At 40.6% G+C, this 17,083-nt stretch overlaps 1 protein-coding gene across 3 annotated transcripts in view; it reads right to left on the bottom strand.

The window, feature by feature from the left end:
• Positions 1-6,515: 6,515 nt before the first annotated feature.
• PRSS23 (serine protease 23) overlaps positions 6,516-17,083 on the bottom strand; it is an 11,418-nt gene continuing 850 nt past the window's right edge. For 2 of the 3 annotated variants that reach the window (XM_006926696.3, XM_015600655.2), the window contains exon 2: positions 6,516-10,107. In XM_006926696.3, coding sequence (XP_006926758.1) covers positions 8,964-10,094 — 1,131 coding nt within the window. In that variant the 5' untranslated portion in view covers positions 10,095-10,107 and the 3' untranslated portion in view covers positions 6,516-8,963. Of the gene's footprint in view, positions 10,108-16,842; positions 16,867-17,083 lie in introns of those variants that run through there. The other variant, XM_015600656.2, reaches the window with a different exon arrangement.

The following is a 17,083-nucleotide window of genomic DNA, read 5'->3' as shown; positions in this document are numbered from 1 at the left end:
TCTCTGAAATGGAGATAAAATCAATGCCTACATCATAGGTTTGCAGTAAGAAGTAAATGAATTAATATATATAAAACACTTAGAAAAGTGTCTGGCACATAGTGGGCACACAATAAATGCTTCTTGGTTTCATGAATGAATGATCTGATATTTGCTTCAACCCAACATATATGCATTATAAGAACAAATACATGAGGAAATTGCAGGATCCTTGGATGGGTTTCACTGGCTATAAAACAAATGGGCCAGTGGCAAATGGGAGAGTTGAATAGTGATACTCTTTACAAAAGTAACTCTAATTAGTGTTCAGGCCCATCAGACAAGGCTCTTTGTCTTACCTCTAGAATATGGTGACAGTCAGTGAGCCAGAAATATAGGGCATTTCAATAACAGTTTTGTTTCAAAACTGTCAGATAGCTACTTAGAAAGTTCTATCTACAGTCACAGAATTTCTTGCTCGTTTTTCATCTTTTCAATTGTAATCATCTAAAGAGCTTAAAAAGAGCCAAATCATTAACTTGACTCTCTAGACAGATTGATACCATTTCAAAAGAAAAGGTTTTAAAATAGCATCTGAAAGAAATACTATATAAAGGGGTTACAAAGATCTAGAGTCAAGAAAAATGTGATCCAAGACACATTATAAATGAAATAAAAAGTGTCTAGGGAAACAGAAACTAACAGTAAGAAAGTAATTCTAAAAACCAATTCAAAGGCCCCTTCTTACTCCATAGAACAATACTTTTAAGCAAAAATGGGCCATTCAAAAAAATATAGACTAAAAAGAAATCTGGTCACAAATATTAATGCCCAGATTTATAGACTCAGGTGTGATCATTACATGTTTTATAATGTCACATGGTGGGTATTATAAATAATTAGATTTTCAAGTCAAATTTTTTCCCCCAGATCAATGTTCATAACATTTTATCATTTTTGAGACCTTAGATAAATGGAAATGAAGAGAATATGAGACATTAAACTCCTTGAAAAACATAATGAGGCATAAAAAAGTTGATCAATAAAAATATAATGAAGGAATTCAATGAATTCTTTCTAATATTATGTTACAGTCAGTCAGCAAATACATTTTTCTCATGGGGATAGAAAAAAAATGGTGCCATTCCTGTGAGATCTTCTAACTCTGTGTTTGGCTGCTCTGGCAAATATCTTGGAATGGTTCAATGTGTCACTTTTAAAGGACAATGTCCTTATGTCCAAGAACAGCTTATCCATGGAGGATATTAGTCATGCTTGAGTTATATTAGTTTACCAAACATGAGCATTTTCCATCAGGGATTTGAATGTAGAGTAAGTATTACTAAATCCCAGAAAAGAAATGCACTAACCAGGAAGGACAATCTAACTCAAAGATTTATTAAAATGTGAGGGGAATGTTCAATTAGCTCAATTTACGTAGTGGCCATTCTATTTCGCTGACATGGAGGTATTCTTGCAGAGAGAGTAGTTACTGAGCCATGCCACTCTGGGAGGTAGAGCAAGAGTCACGACTACAGTGACCTCAAAAGGAGAAGACACATGAACACCTCAAGCACAGGGATATGTGTCATTCATCTCTGCAGCTTCAGTATGAGCACAGAAACTGGCACCAAAAAAGATTTAATCCTGAATACATAACTGAATGATTGAATAAATCGAAGAGATGGGCAAGGGCAACCTAGGCAGAGGAGGAGAGTCTGGGCAATGGGAGAGGCTTAAAAACACAGATGCATTCAGTACAACTTGCTGGAGGCCACGTTCCATGACTGGGGAGAGCAATGGAAGATAAATCTGACCACCACATTGGATAGGTGGTAGATCTGAGGCTAAGAAAACTAAGATTTATCCCCTAGCGGCCAGAGTCTAGTCGATAGGTCTCATAGGGGAGTGACCCGATCAGGTCTTTGCCTTAGAACATACCTTGGGCTATGGGTGAGCTGGGAGGCTCAAGATCCAGTTTGGAGTCTGCATAGTAGTTTAAAGGAAAGAGAATAAGGGCCAGAATCAGGGCAGTGGCAGAAGAACTGGAGAAGAGATGGATAGTGCAGACATCTAAGGGACATGCTGCCTGATTACATGTGAGATGTAGGGGAAGAAGGAGTCTCTGGGACTCAGGCTAAGTCATAACAGACATCCATTCATTTTCTCACCAATTACGTCCTGTGCTAGACTGTGGGCCAGGCGACAGAAGATACAGGGAAGAATAGAATTCAGCCCCTGCTTTTACAAGACTCAGAGCCTAGTAGGAGAAACAGACACGTAGATAACAATAGCAATGTAATACAGAATAGAATAGAATAGAATAGAATAGAATAGAATAGAATAGAATAGAATAGAATAGAATAGAATAGAATAGAATAGAATAGAATACATACAAGTCATCACAAGAATTATATTCTGGAATATGTTTGGACACAAGAAATATCCAAGCCCGAGTAATCCCAAGCCATGATGTTATAGGTTGTATAAAGCTATGGGATCATTCATTCAATCATTCATTTAAAAGACATTATGTACTGAGAACCTATGTGCCAGGCACTGGTCTAAGTGTGGGGATACAACAGACAAAAATTCACAAGAGAAATAAATAAAATACACAGTATGTGAGATAGAGATTAGTGTTAAGCAGGGAAAGGAAATAAGAATCCTCCACGGCAGGGGCTGGGGAGGGTTGGGCTTTTAGAGAAGACAGCCAGGGAAGGCCTTCCTGAGAAGACAGAGCAGCAGACAGCAAGGCGAGCAACTGTTCCCACGGCTGCTGTTCCTCTTCCAGCCACTTGCTCTGTTTACCTCGATTTCTGAGATTCTCTTCATTCTCTCCAATGCAAACACTTCAGTCTTGATTCATTGGATTGGAACTCAACGCTTCTCAAAACCGTCCTCACTCTTTATGGAAGAGAGAGCCTTAGTCCTTTTAGAGTCTGAAGACAAGGCCAGTGATAAATCAAGACTAAGAGAGCTCGATATTTTTATACACGGTACACACACACACACACACAAATACCACGCTGAAGAGTCATGTTGCACTTTCCGCCCTCAGAAAACATCAGTCTGGACAGGAGGCGACACCCATAGGCCTTCCTGAGCCCACATTTTCATGGCCCTTAGAAGCACTCCCCACCTCCGCCCAGGGAGGGTGTGGCCCTGGATCCTTGCACTTCCTGTGCGTGGAGCTGTTCCAAAGCTCTACAGAAGGATTTGTTTCATCAATTAACCAGTCACTGCAGGCATTGATGTAGTGTAGCCTGTGCTCACGCAGTGGCAGCTCAGAGAGGCGCAGGCGAGGTTCTGCTTGGAGGACTAGGTGAACCCTCTTGGTCTCCTACCCTCCATCCACCTGGCCCACCGTCACCAGAGAGACACTTCTCAGCACAGCCTGAAACACAACAGGATCTTGTCCTGCCCTTTGCTCTCCCCCTCTTCAACTTGTCTTCAAACTTTTTCTCTTGGCTTCTGTGAGGCCGTCTTTTCATGGTTTTCCTTTGACCTCATTTGCTGCTGCTTCTCAGCCTTTTTGCTGCCTCTTCCTCCTTGAATCCAACCCCTAAATGTTGGTGGACCAAGATCCTATCTTTAGCCCTCTTCTCAAGCCTCATTCTCCTCATTCTGTCCCCAGGTGATATCATCTCACTCTGGCTTTAAATGCCAGCTACATTCTGATTCAAGACCTTTCTGCTGAGCTTCATAATCAGAGATCCTCACTTCTCAACTGGAGTGTTCACTTCACATCTCCACTTGGGTGTCTATTAGACATTTCAAACCTAGCATGACCAAAACAAAAATTCTGGATTTTTCATTCTTCCCAATCCTCTTCCCCCAATCTTTCCCCTCTCAGAAAATGGTACCTAGAATCTATATAGATGCTCAGGCTCCAAACTTACGCGTCTTTTTCTTTTTTTAAAATTAAGATTATAATTGACATATAATATTAGTTTCAGGTATAATGATCAGATATTTGTATACATTGCAAAATGATCACAAGTCTAGTTAACATCCATACAGTTACATACAGTCGTACCATACAGTTACAAAAATTATTTTTCTTGTGATGAGAACTTTTAAGATCTAAGCCACTTTAAAATATACGACACAGCATTATTAACTATAGTGACAGTACCCTACATTACCTCCTCAGGACTTTATATATTTATAAATTTTTATCTCCCACTGCCTCTTGAACAGACCAACCTTGCACTCCAGCTCCCTCAGCCTGGAGCATTTTCTCCCAGATCTTCAATGGGCAGCCCGCAGTTGGGTATAGCAAGCCTGTGAGTTTTCAGTGGGTAATGCCGATGTGGAAGAGGATGGCTGGGCTTGGGGTATTTTGCTGTTTCACTACCTGACGGGACTGTCTGCCAGATGAGGGTGCCCCAAAAGCAGGAGGCAGAGGGTTACATCACCAGAGCTAAGAGCTAAGGAGGATGAAACAGCTTGTATCAAGACATAGCAACCACTGAGGAGAAGACACAGATCTTTGCCCTTTTCTTCTCCACCCCAGCCCACTGGAGGAGCTGGAGCCCAGAAGAGAGAAAATCTTTGAATCAGATAGAAGGGTTTTAAGTTTTTAACCCATTTCCTGTTTGCCCCGAGAATACTCACCAGCGGCGCTTGTGGCTGCATTTACCCCGAGATAACTCGCAAATTACAGTCCTAATCTTACCCCCAATGTTTGCCACAAAATATCTCACCTTTATTATTATTTTCACATTGCTCTAGTATATCAATAATCTTTGGAAACAGATGACATCATTCTATTTATAGCATTCTGTTTTTAGTAGTGGTATTTCCATTTACCAAATATAGTAATTCTCAATCAAAGAACATGGAAAATCCTAGAAAATGTAGCATTCCTATGCATGATGTTAACAGCATTCTCGAATAGTTGTTAGCCAAAGATTCATTTGATGAATCCGATTAATGTATACATTTTTGTTACATTAGGATTAGAGACAAGTTCTGTTTAGAAATAACTCCAAGAACAGGTTTTATATTTTATTTTCACATTGAAAACCAGTACGATTTGCTTCAGCCTCAAAGAGCGTCTTTATGTAAAATTAATTTAATGCTGGCAGCGAGCTGCACTTGTTTGTCTAAATGGGAAATGAGTTAAACTGCCTTGAGATTTATTTACCAAAAAGAATCAGAAAACTGTGAAATTAGTCTGCCTAGCTCCAAGCCTACCCTCTTCCCACACCAGTCTGCTGCCTCAGCTCTCAGCCTTGTTTACTCTTGTCCTGGAAGCTGGTTTATTTCCTTCTCTGGGGAAACAGCAGACTAAAAACAGATATGTTGTTCAACTGCTAGAAATGGATCCTGTTGACCACCTATGTACTCTAGACCCCATCCCATCAAACGGAGTTTTAAATGCCCTTACCCTATTTGAGGCCCTCAGAACACTGACACAGGCCAAGAAAGCATGCAGTGGGAACAATGAAACCCCAGACACCCAGGAGCTGCAGCCCGCCATGGTTACCAAGGATGGCTGTCCGTCTGCATTCCACACAGTGCTCTGAAGGTATACCAATGACATGCTAGATTTCCTGGGACATACCTGGTGTATATCCGCTGTCCTAGCCTCATTATTAATAGAGTTCTCTTTCAGTCTCAAAATAATTCCATTCTAGATGATAAATTACGTGGCCACTCTACTAAATATTTATAGAAATCAGTTGACAGAGGCAACTTCAAGGCATCCTTGAACTGGTTCATGACTAGGACTAAGGGCAAACACGAACAGGACGACTCAGACAAAGCAAGAAGGAAAGCCAGGCCAGGGCAGGGACTGCTCATTATGCTCCCTGGCCCAAGACCGTGACCAGTCCTTAGAGAGGAAGTGCTGAGGACTGCTGTCAGGATTCCTGTGGATACCCTGGGTGGCTGTCATTTACCCTTCAGGTAGCACATGGTGGATAGAGTCATTTTTCTTGTGTGGGCTTGTCATCTTCAACAAGTTATGAACCAAAGACTCCTGTAGGTATTAGACCACTACCTTATATATTGACCCAGGTGTCACTGAGGGCTTGCCCTCCCGCAGAACACGTAGACAGAATCACACCGAGTGAAGAAAATAATCTCAATGTTTCAAATGACTCCCCAGGTGCCTTTTTTAAAAAAAATCCATTTCTGGTTCAACGAAAGAAAAGAATACATGTACAGCTCTGCCACTGACTGGCTTATATTTCTTTACCTCTTTCATCCTATTTTCCCATTTTGGAGCGGGGACTAGCTCCTTTCCAAAATTCAAAATTCTGAATAAACTCTATGAAATAAATGTATCCTAAATTCTACCACGACCTAAGCAACAAGTAATTTTAAGTTTATTCTCTTCTGTTTTACCCTTTCCAAATCTGGATACAGGGTTTTTTTAAAAAAAACAAAACACACCAATACCTAATACCACTCAGGGCTCATCGGACTGTGTATCATCACTTTGACCCAAAGGCTGTTACAAGGATCCTCAAAGTGTATTTATTAGAACACATTTTGCTCATAGGCACTATAGGAGAAAACAAGAATTCCATGATCAAAGATGTTTATTGACATGCAGAATTTAAAACATTAACACATCTCTTTCCTACAGGACTTCTTAGAGCTTTCAATGTGCAAACAAGCATGTGAATCCCTGATTGAAAAAAAAAGGGAGTGCTGAGAGGCCTCTCCCTCCTGTTGATGATGGTGCTCTTTTTATTTTTGGTAGAAAATCTGGAGGAATGGGAGTTTAAGGTACACACTTTGGGAAACATCATTCTATCCACCTTACGGGGAATATATCTTTACAATATATAACTAACACATGAAAAGCACTAATTATATTAATAATGTCACTAATATTAATAATGTTGAGTCCTTTTTTATTTCATCTTCCATAATAGTTTAATGTCATGCTTTTTCTTTTTTTTTTAAAGATGGACAAGTAGAATTATTTTAGTCTTCTTTTAGTTCTATGAGTTACTCTGTATAGAGCATGTGGGTACAATTCTTTAGTAAATTACATCTACTTGTGAACTAAACATTTTTGACTTTGTACCATTATCTATCTTTGCTGAAGGAAGTTTCAAATTTGCAAATAATCAAAATAAAAAATCAAGATGCTTTATAAAAGGAGCATCTGTTAAAAAAAACTCAGTTCTAAACTAGGTGTTCAGTGAACTTTTTGCACCGAGCAAAAGCAAAACCACACAAAACCCCCAAATACCAGACATAGAGATGAAGACCTCTCTTCTTCCTCAGGCTAGATTTCTGCTAGATTCCAAAGCAAACTCTACTGGAACTCAGAATATTCCTTTGCTACACATAGTATTTCTTATGTGATCTGATGAAAGCACCATGGTTATACGTTTCTTGAGTGCCTTATCAGAATTATCCTTCTGAAAAGTTCAAGAAATTACGTTAAAAGCCACCTGGAGGAAGGTTAAGCATCGGTGCTGTATTTGAATGTCCTCACAGACAGCCACATTGCAGACTCAAATTACCTGCCTATTGAGAACAACATGCATCTGCTTTATAATCCATTTGCTTTTTTCCTCCACTGGTACATTTAGAAAGAAGTGCTGAGAGGCATAAATGAAAACTTAAGTCAAAGTCTTTTCTTTATATACTGTCATGATCACATTGATAAAACATTCATAAAGGCATTTATTGGAGTGGTGATTCTGATCCATTCTGCATTCTCCCAATATTCATTTTTACTACTATACTTGATTATATGTGCCTGCAGCTTAGACTAGTCCAATAAAAGTGGCACTTTTAAAGCTAGTGAAAAAAAGCCATATTGGTTTTTCTTAGAGCACCTTCCAATGATTGTTACTATAAAATAAGTAAAGTACATGAGAAAAGTCTCCAAATTGCACAAGTACAGAGCTCCCCAAAAGCACACTGAAAACTATGCAGAATAATTTTGATTAGGCTGCATGACTGTGCCAGGCTCCAAACAAGTGGTTATTCTGTTGTGACATCTGCTGGGCAATGCATCCATTGTTCTCTGGAATTTAATTCATTTTAAATTACTTCATCCAAATGATAAAACATGAGATGTGCTACACTCTGGGGGTAAAATGCAATGATTGTTTTTAGTGTGACCACAACTGTTAGCAGGGGAAGTGATACAATCTGTTCTAATTAGTCTCTGATTATCATCTTCTGAAAAACAGAGAGCTCAAAAAACCTAAGTGAAATCTTGTTAAACGGAAGGATTGGCATAAACAATCTTGCCCGCTCTGGTGTGACCGCAAGGCTGGCAGATCCATATGTAAAGTCTTCCCCAAAAGTAGAGCAACAGTCTTTGGAAGAGAAACTATTTCAAAACTGAAAGCAGCTTGGGATACTGAATGACTGTAAGATATAGTTTAGTATGTATACCAATAGTCAACACGATTTTTTTACTGATCAAGGACTACTGTACAAATAACCCCAAATTCGAAATAAAACTGCTTAAGAAGTACTGTGAAAGTTTCTAAGAGTTGAATGCAGTGGGGAACACTGCCATCTGGAAACATCGGTGTTTAGGCCTAAAAAAAAAAAGACAAAAACCCAAACTGAAAACAAGATGAATCTCAGGAGAAAATATACACATACACACACATAAGGATTTATATCTCCTGTATGTCTCATATTTAATATAAACCTTTGAAACAAGTTCGAATGAAATAAAAATCAAAGTTCTCAAAAAGTAAAAGATTAACTTAACTGCTAAAGAGTCCCTATTGCCCCAAACATCAGTATGCTTTTTATTTCTATGCAAAAGTATGCCTTCAAATTGCTTAAATGATATATGACACACAAACCAATTTTCAAATAATAAAGCCAGTCATCTTGCAATTTAAAAACATTAGGTAAAAGATATTATGACACATTATACACACATCACACATACACGCACACGCACACATACCAATGACAAAATTCGGCCTCTCCAAAAACAGGTACGTGAAGACCATTAAGCGCCATCAGGAAGGTACACCATATCACCCCTCCCTACAATCCATGTAGTTTCCTTTAATCCAATAGCAAATCTGGGCATATTTGAGAGGGGTGATTCTGACAGCCACGTTGAAATCCTGTGGAGAACCATTCATGTCCACCCACTGGTGCCCTGAAAAGATGCCGATGATTTTTCGCTCCCACTTCTGCTGCTGTCTCTTCCACATCCTCACGTAAACCCCTGACCCGCTGGCCCCAGGCTGGGCATCACACTGCTGGTAGAGCAGGTCATAGGTCTCGTCTTTGACGTCGCAGAAGCGGTACACCAAATTGCCTGGTCGATCATTGTCATAACCAGAGAAGTGAATTCTGCCCCCTGGCAGCTGCTTGGCAGGAGGGCTCACCCCAATCTTCATGAACTTTCTTTTGTGGGGTTTTTTGAGTTCCAGGAGGGCATAGTCATAATCCATGCCAATGTCATTGGCGTTGCCCTTGATCCAACCCTTGGGTACGTGTGTGCGTTTCACTCGGATCCACTGAAATTTCATCTTGTCGGGCACGGCTGAGCTAGAGGTGTTGGTCCCTTGACCACCATCTTTAAACTTGGGCTTCAGGAAGCCCACTCGAAGTTTCTGGGTTCCTTTCACATAGGTTTTCCCGTCGTGTATGCAGTGGGCAGCTGTGAGGACGTGCTTCTCTGCCACCAGGGTGCCGGTGCAGCCTGTAGATAACTTCACCGATGTTGAGAAGGGGTAATTGAGCAGGAAGTCCTTCCCAAAAATGCTGAACCTGCTGTCGTAGCCATAAATCTGCCGCTTCCTCCGAGACTTCCCTGAAGACCCTGCCCCGCCACCGCTGAGGACATAAATGCCCACCTGCGTCTCTGTGCGGCTGCCGTTGGCATAGAGCGTTTCATAAGACAGGTACTGCTTGACCTCTTCATAAGTGGGCAGTGGCGTTCCTTTATGGCACTGGGGGCCACATGAGGAGGACACTTCCAGTTTGGCGTCAGCCCCAAAGTCTGGCTTGGTTAAGTGGAGAGTGGACTGGGGCAAGACAACAGGGAGGCGGTAAGCAGGCCAAGTGGGTTTCCAGTGGGCAACGGAGGGGCTTGCCTGTCCGACAGCACAGAGGAGAAGCAGGAGGAGGAGGAAGAGCCCTGGAATCCCCGCCATGCTGAGCACCACTCTGCAGGAACAAAGACAAGCGGGTCAGGAGGGCAAGCGCTTACCAAGAGAGAGCCGGTTTACCCCGGGAGCAGTCAGCGGCATGCCTGTCGTTGTTTCTAAGCCTGTAAACCCTCCTCAGGAATCAGGGTGTGGAGAGGAATCCCTGGATAGTGGCCTTACAATGCAGGGGCTTGACCTTGGACATTTCTGTGGTTGGGCGCCTAAAACGAAATCGGGTGTTCACTCCCTTCCATGCTTAAGATGCCCCTAGAGACAGCCCACTATGGGGCTGCGTGCATACATTTATTAATCCTCAGGTGAACTGATGAACCAGCCCTGGTTTCCATGTAATTTTGAGCCTTTTTGGTGCTTCATTCTAAACCTTCCTACTTTATTGCTCCCTGTCTTTCCTCCTTTCCTCTTTCTCATAGCTTGTACTTGGGAAACTTTCAGAGCAACTTACTTATGTAGAGAGTTGATTTAAATTACTCAGCTTACTGAGTGACAAGGCAACAAGGAGGGATGGATCTACAGTGGCATACTTACTGGGACTCTCATCACATCTAAATGGTGGGTGCATTCAGAAAAGGGTATGAGAGTTATGACTTTTTTCGAAAATTTGGAACGACTTTATTATACATTTAGTTCCAGAGTAACAAACAAAATATTCCTTTTTCCTTTGGATTTTGTTGTATACTACCAAGACCCTTGTCAAAGGTTGACCACATTATGACTGTTACTGTTGGTTACTTTTTCAGGTCTCTGTATCTGTGTTGCCAGCTAGTCTAAAAGTCTTGTATTTGGGCCTATGCTAGCACTCAAAAAAGATGTATTGAATGAACGCTTATATTAGTGGAAGAGCGAGTGAATGAATTGTGTGGTTCACAAAATGCTTTTCTTGAATGATGCTAAGTGTTAATGAAAGAGATGCACAAGGGTGACGTGGTAGCTCAGAGAAACGGCATGAAATCAGTTCTGGGGAGTGGGAAGAACAGGCACGTGTTCCAGGGGAGGTGATGCTTGAGATGGGTGTCGTAGTTCAACAGAAGTTAGATAGTGTATGACAGAGTGAAGGAGGCTCTTAGGGAGAGGGAACAACGGACTGTGCGAGGGCAGGGAGACAGGCAATGGTGCGCCATTTCAGGAATTACGCTTAGTTTAGCAAGTGTGGAACAGAGGAAGTGGTGGAAGCAGAAGACCATAGATGGATTATGAAGGGCTGTGCATACTAAATGAAGGAGTTTGGATTTTATCCTGAAAATTATGTTTAAAGACCAGGATCAATCACCCACAATAACAAAAGATGGGAAGTAGTACTTTCATAAATGTTCAAGCATCAGGTACTTCTGACCGGCTCTGAATCTTTTGTTCAAGAGAAGGTGACCTAGCAGGTGGCGTAATTCACTCACAATCAAACATCCCAAAACAAGGACAAGGAGGGGTTAGATCTTAAGAGGCTAGCTAGCAGAATGTAGCAGGAGTCAGGAAGAAACTGTTTCATTATTCTCAAATAAAAAAATGAAAATTGCAGACCTGCTGCAATTTTGGGGTATCTTTGCTTTCTTTTACATAAAACTGAAAAATCCCATTGAGCTGATCTAGTCCAGCTGAGTATGCTAATCCATATCCTCATTATCTACATGCTATATTTCTAAAACATGTGGGTGCCCCACCCACCTTTGGGATCTGTTTGTCTTTCTCTTTGATTCCACCCTGTCAGGGAGAACGGAGATGGGAAACAAAAAGAATGAGGTCCTGGAAAAGCCAGTTCCTTGGGATTTCCTGATTCCTTGAAACTGATTCTCCCCATTTTTCCAAATAAGAAGGGTCCCTGGGCCCTTTTGGGAGAAAGTAATAGATCTAATTATTTCTCTAAATCCTTGAAATCATAGTGTATGTGCGTATGCACACACGTGTTTGTATGTGCTTTTGAGGGTATTGTCAAGACTGAAAGTTCTAAGGAGATGAGGGAGGGGACGTGAATGCTAGTAGAGGCTTCTTCCCCGATGGGAACTTTGCAGGTGGGGTAGATGTGGTGAGGACAACTCTTTAGGAGACTTTGAGGGATGGTTCTGTGTCTGATTATTCTTCTGGATAGGGACCCAGATTTTGGACATCGCTAGGGCTTGGATAGCCTTTTCTCTATGTACGTTGCTGTCTAGGTAACTAAATGCCCCTACACTAGAATCCCTGCCAAGTGTGATGTGTATGAGGAGGAATCTTGCATCTCCCATAGGGCTGTATCTTGGACCCCTAGACACTTTGACTAATGTGGAGAACATTAATGCCTGCTAACATGTAAGCCAAGTTTTACTTCGGCTTATCTTTAAGAAATAAAATACAGAATCCAGACAAAGGTGCAAGCTGCCAAGTATTCCTGTTTTCAAAATATGATTCTTGGGGGAGAGAAAGGAGGAGATGAGATAGTATTAGACTATAGATTATCATAAGTTGTATCATAATAGTTTTGATGTTCATGACAGTTAAAATACGCTCATATTATTATCTAGATCAAGCATCTTCAAATACCAAACCTGAAATTTGTATATTAACTGTATTCTGGGAATATAGAGTTTGAATTATCTACTACAGAAGAATTGCTCCAGTGGCATCTGTTTTTAGCTTTATCCATTTATCCAAACACTAAAATAACCCATTGGCAAGGGTGTCGGGAAAGATAACAGCAGGAAAGAGTCAAACTAGTTCAAATACACATTTAAAAAGCTATCTAGGAAACTTGTATTAATGAATTAACCCCCCTCTCAAGCAAAATTAACTCTTATTTCATTTTTCCAAGGACTTTGCCTGTATAGTAAACCCAGTTTAAAAAATACTTTCAAAGGCCTTGAAGCATATGCCTCATCTCACAAGTGCCACCATGGCATACCTCTTTTTAAATTTTTTTAATGCCTGTATTTCAAAAAGAAACATTTTTAGAAAACAGTTGATGAGAGTCAGTGGGCATGGAGAAATGAGAACAAGCCTCTTCTTGGGTGTGAGCGCCAGACAGTCAGTGAGGCTCCCTCACTAGCCACAGCATCACTCCAGCCTCTCGACAGGACCAAATTTGTTCTTCAGCAAAACAATGATGATGATGCCAAGGACAGCCAGGATCACTTATAAATCACAGAATGTTGTTGGAGAATGCTACAGAGTCCACCACAGAATATTACTAGAATTTTACTATTTTAAATAGAATATTATCTAATGACTATTAGAAAATATTACTGATTCAGAGTCTTTACAACTTAAATTCCCGTCATTTAGCCAGTTAAGTCAGCCATCTATAAGTAAAGGACCACTAACCCACAAGCCAGGGTGAAGTTATAATGCCTTAGAAATAAACTTTTCTTAAAACAAAACAAAACAAAACGAAACTTTTCAAATATCTCAGAAAAACTACTATTCAGCTAACACATTGCTTAAAAGTCCTCAATATTATTAGTTACACTATTCATTAACTTGTGGAGTAAAACCTTGTTCTGATATTTTCTATCTTGATTAACATTTCTATGTAACTCTGAAAGCTATAAAACTACATTAAAAAAAACTTTAATTCAGATTTAAAAACTGACAGGTCAAATTATTTCAAATTGATTTGTTTTTTAAATACTTGATCAGAAACTGGGAGATAAAGTTGTGTGCTCTCAGTCCTCAGATGGGTTTAAGCTGACATCTGTATTAAAGTTACAAGCTTCATAAATTGCTCACTCCTTCTACCAAATGTGTTAAAGGTGGTTTAGAAATTATGAATAGTGACCTGAACCACATGATCTCTTTAGTGGTTTCAGCTCTGGTCTTTTCAGGTCCAGGATTCTCTAATTTTATAATTTCTCAGGGTCACAAAAGTCCAGGTCGAGCACTGTGCTGTTTACAGATGGCATCTGCACTGTCATTTACCGCTTAGGAGCCTTTCCTCCCGAAATAATGGTGCATTGGGGAAAAGGAAAAGGAAAGTTTATTGTGCTATCTCTTGCTTATCTGGGTGACAAGATTTCCCTGATCAGTCTTCAAAGTAAACAAAGGTTTCCAGCAGAGGGCGGCTTTCAAGAATGGCATGGAGGGAAGGCTGGGTGTGAATGCTCCCAGAGAGGTGTGAGGCGGAACCAACCCTACTACCCACTGCAGGACTTTCCTGAGGCATTCGCACCTTAGCCTGACCCCTTCTCCATTAATAACACACTAAGGATGACTGTGATGCTTTAAAATTAGGTTGGTAGCTTTGCATTAATTTCCCAACTCAACTGATAACAGAAGAACTCCCCAAAGACAAATATATTTTTCATTTTTATCAACTCTAGGTAAGCCTGCTCTATGCCCGTTTTATTTAAACATAAACACTCCAGGATGTAAACAGATATAATAAAAAACATTCATGAGCTTGCAACTGGAAGGTAACTAACAGGTTACCTAAATTAAATTCTCTCTTACCTTTACAAATGAATCACCTTATCCTTACAGAATTGTCTGGAAAACTTACATATTTCAAAAAGAAATGAAGATTTCCAACTCTTTTCCTCATTATATCTAAATCTGGATGTAGAAAATTCAGGTCTATAACATTTTGTTTCTAGGAATAAGCCGTTACTGGATAAGGATTTCTCATATACAAAATTATCTTTTAAAGTTCCCAACTAAGTATCTTCATGCATCACTTCACCTAAAAGGCAAAGCAGAATGGAAAATTATGGTGGGCAATTATTTTTTCACCATGTTTAGTAATGCAGAAACTATATATTCCTTTTCCAATTCTGTATATCTGACTCAGAAGAGGATTACACGTTCCATGCTCCATCACTCAATCTGAGCCACTGTCCCGTTGTCCATTTTCTAAAAATACATATACCTTATGAGGATGCTGCCACTTCATACACCCACTATAAACCTTACAGTGAAGGGACTTTCTTAGATGTACAAACAACAATCGTCTGCTTGGAGATGATTGGAGCACTGAAGACTGATCTCTTGGAGTTCTGCACCTTAGTCTTCAAAACTGCAACAACACAGGTCTCCTCAAGAGGGCCAGTGTTTGGGAGAATGATAAAACCCCTAAAGCAAGTTAGTACTGGGAGGGAAATCTAATCCTTAGGACACACATTCTCTATTGCATAGTGTATGAACTCCTATGACCACTATAAACAGTAATGACAAAGAAACAGTGGGAAAGTTTGTAAAGATAAAAGTTTTAGGCACCAGTTGGAAGGATGACAAAGGGTTTTCCATGGAATCTGTGGCCAGGAACACTGAACAGTGAAACTATGCTAATTCCTAAAGCAAATACCTAAACATGAACAAAGCTCTGTGAACATTCTGCAGCCAAGCTTGCTCTCATTTTCCAGAGTCACAGAATCTGTCAAAGTAAAATGGACCTGATCACATAATGGTTTAAGAATTATAGTCTTGTACAGGAAAGAAATGCAGGGCATTTACAAGACTAAACCACCTTAAACATAATCTTGTGGTCAAAAACGAAGCTTAACTTCTTCTCTATCAGGTTTTAGGCAAAATGAACTACCCCAGTGAACTGGGACAAACTTGGCAGCAGAACAGGAACAAAGCGTATAAAACTGTCAATGGTGAGTCCATGAGAAACGAATTCCCCGGAGTCAGTGGTAGTTATGCATGAATGATGTCTGGTGGATTGAATCCTAAGGGACCTATGAGAAGAAATGTGCAGGAGAACCTGAGACACTTAAACAGTGCAGAGCAGGGCCAGTAATGTTCTCAGATCCATTAATGAATGGGCTGTGGCACTTATGCTACAGACAGAAAAATGTGCCCACCATTCACCATCTACCTGAGTTAAGTTGTCAGTGTTACAAAATGAGATCCATATTAGTTACCTCAGAAAAAATGCTTCCTTTCCAGTTTCAGGCACAAGAAAACATGACAAGTTATCTCTTGATTTTAAGTGGGATTAATACAAGTTAAACAATTTATTCAAATGCAGATGGTGTGCATATGATCACAAACACTTTCACAAGTAAATACAATGGCTTTTTGTGGCATTTCCTAAGTTCCGTCTCTCCACTCCACCTCAAACCTGTTCCTGTCTAACAGATTTCTGCACAGTGATAAAGTCTATTTGAAATGCTATTATGCACAAGTAGCATCCTGAAATAAGTGCAATAAACATCCTGATATTAATTTGGCATTCGGCTTTTGACCACAGCTGACTTCGAACTATAAATTCAACTCCTTCCCACACCACCACATGAAAACGATTCTGGCACTGGCCTACCTGCTTCTAAAAAGTGCTTAGGAATCCCCTCAAGTTTAATTTCAGGAGCTGAGAGAAGTCAGCCCCATGCCAACACCAACCGGGAGCTTTCCACTCCCTAGTGGCTGTTTCTGAAGTCTCATGGGTGTCGCCCAAAGGGCAATAAAACAAACAGGATTTTTATCAGCTTCTTTCTCATGAGATGTTAGAAAGCAAACCTAATTTGTACTCTGGAGGGGATTTTCCTTCACCTAAATAATTCTCCTCCCTGCTCTTTTAGAACATTTAAAAAACATTTTTCAAACTTTTATTTACAAGTTAACTCGTGAACAGTGAAATATTTGCTTTCAACAAGCCCGTTGATAGTTCACAGACAGCAGTTTCTAGGGAAGCACACAGTCATCAATTAAGGCTCCAGAGAAAAGAACCAATTCCCCAACCCGTGCTTGCTGCACTTTTCTCGTTGCTAAGGTGTGTTCACCATCACGTGCCCAGAGTTAAAAATTAGTGTTCGGATCTTGTTGGAATACATACATGCAAAACTCAAGGAAAACAGGAGATGGTGGTGGTGTTGGTGTGTGCGCGTGTGTGTGTGTGCAGCCAGAGGAAAGCTTGCTCAGAGCCGGCTCTTTCTCTACTCCCGCCCGGCATCCACGATAGCAGTTCAGAAACTGCTTTCCCCATCCGCCTTACGAGTGACACTGCGTAAATCCAAGCGACCAGCAGTCCTCGAGCCCGAGGGCGGCGCGGACGTGGTCTCCGGCGCCCCAGCAGT

This window comes from Pteropus alecto, unplaced genomic scaffold, assembly GCF_000325575.1.
Source record: "Pteropus alecto unplaced genomic scaffold, ASM32557v1 scaffold7, whole genome shotgun sequence".
Lineage (NCBI taxonomy): Eukaryota > Metazoa > Chordata > Mammalia > Chiroptera > Pteropodidae > Pteropus > Pteropus alecto.
This window is presented reverse-complemented; position numbering and strand designations above follow the sequence as displayed.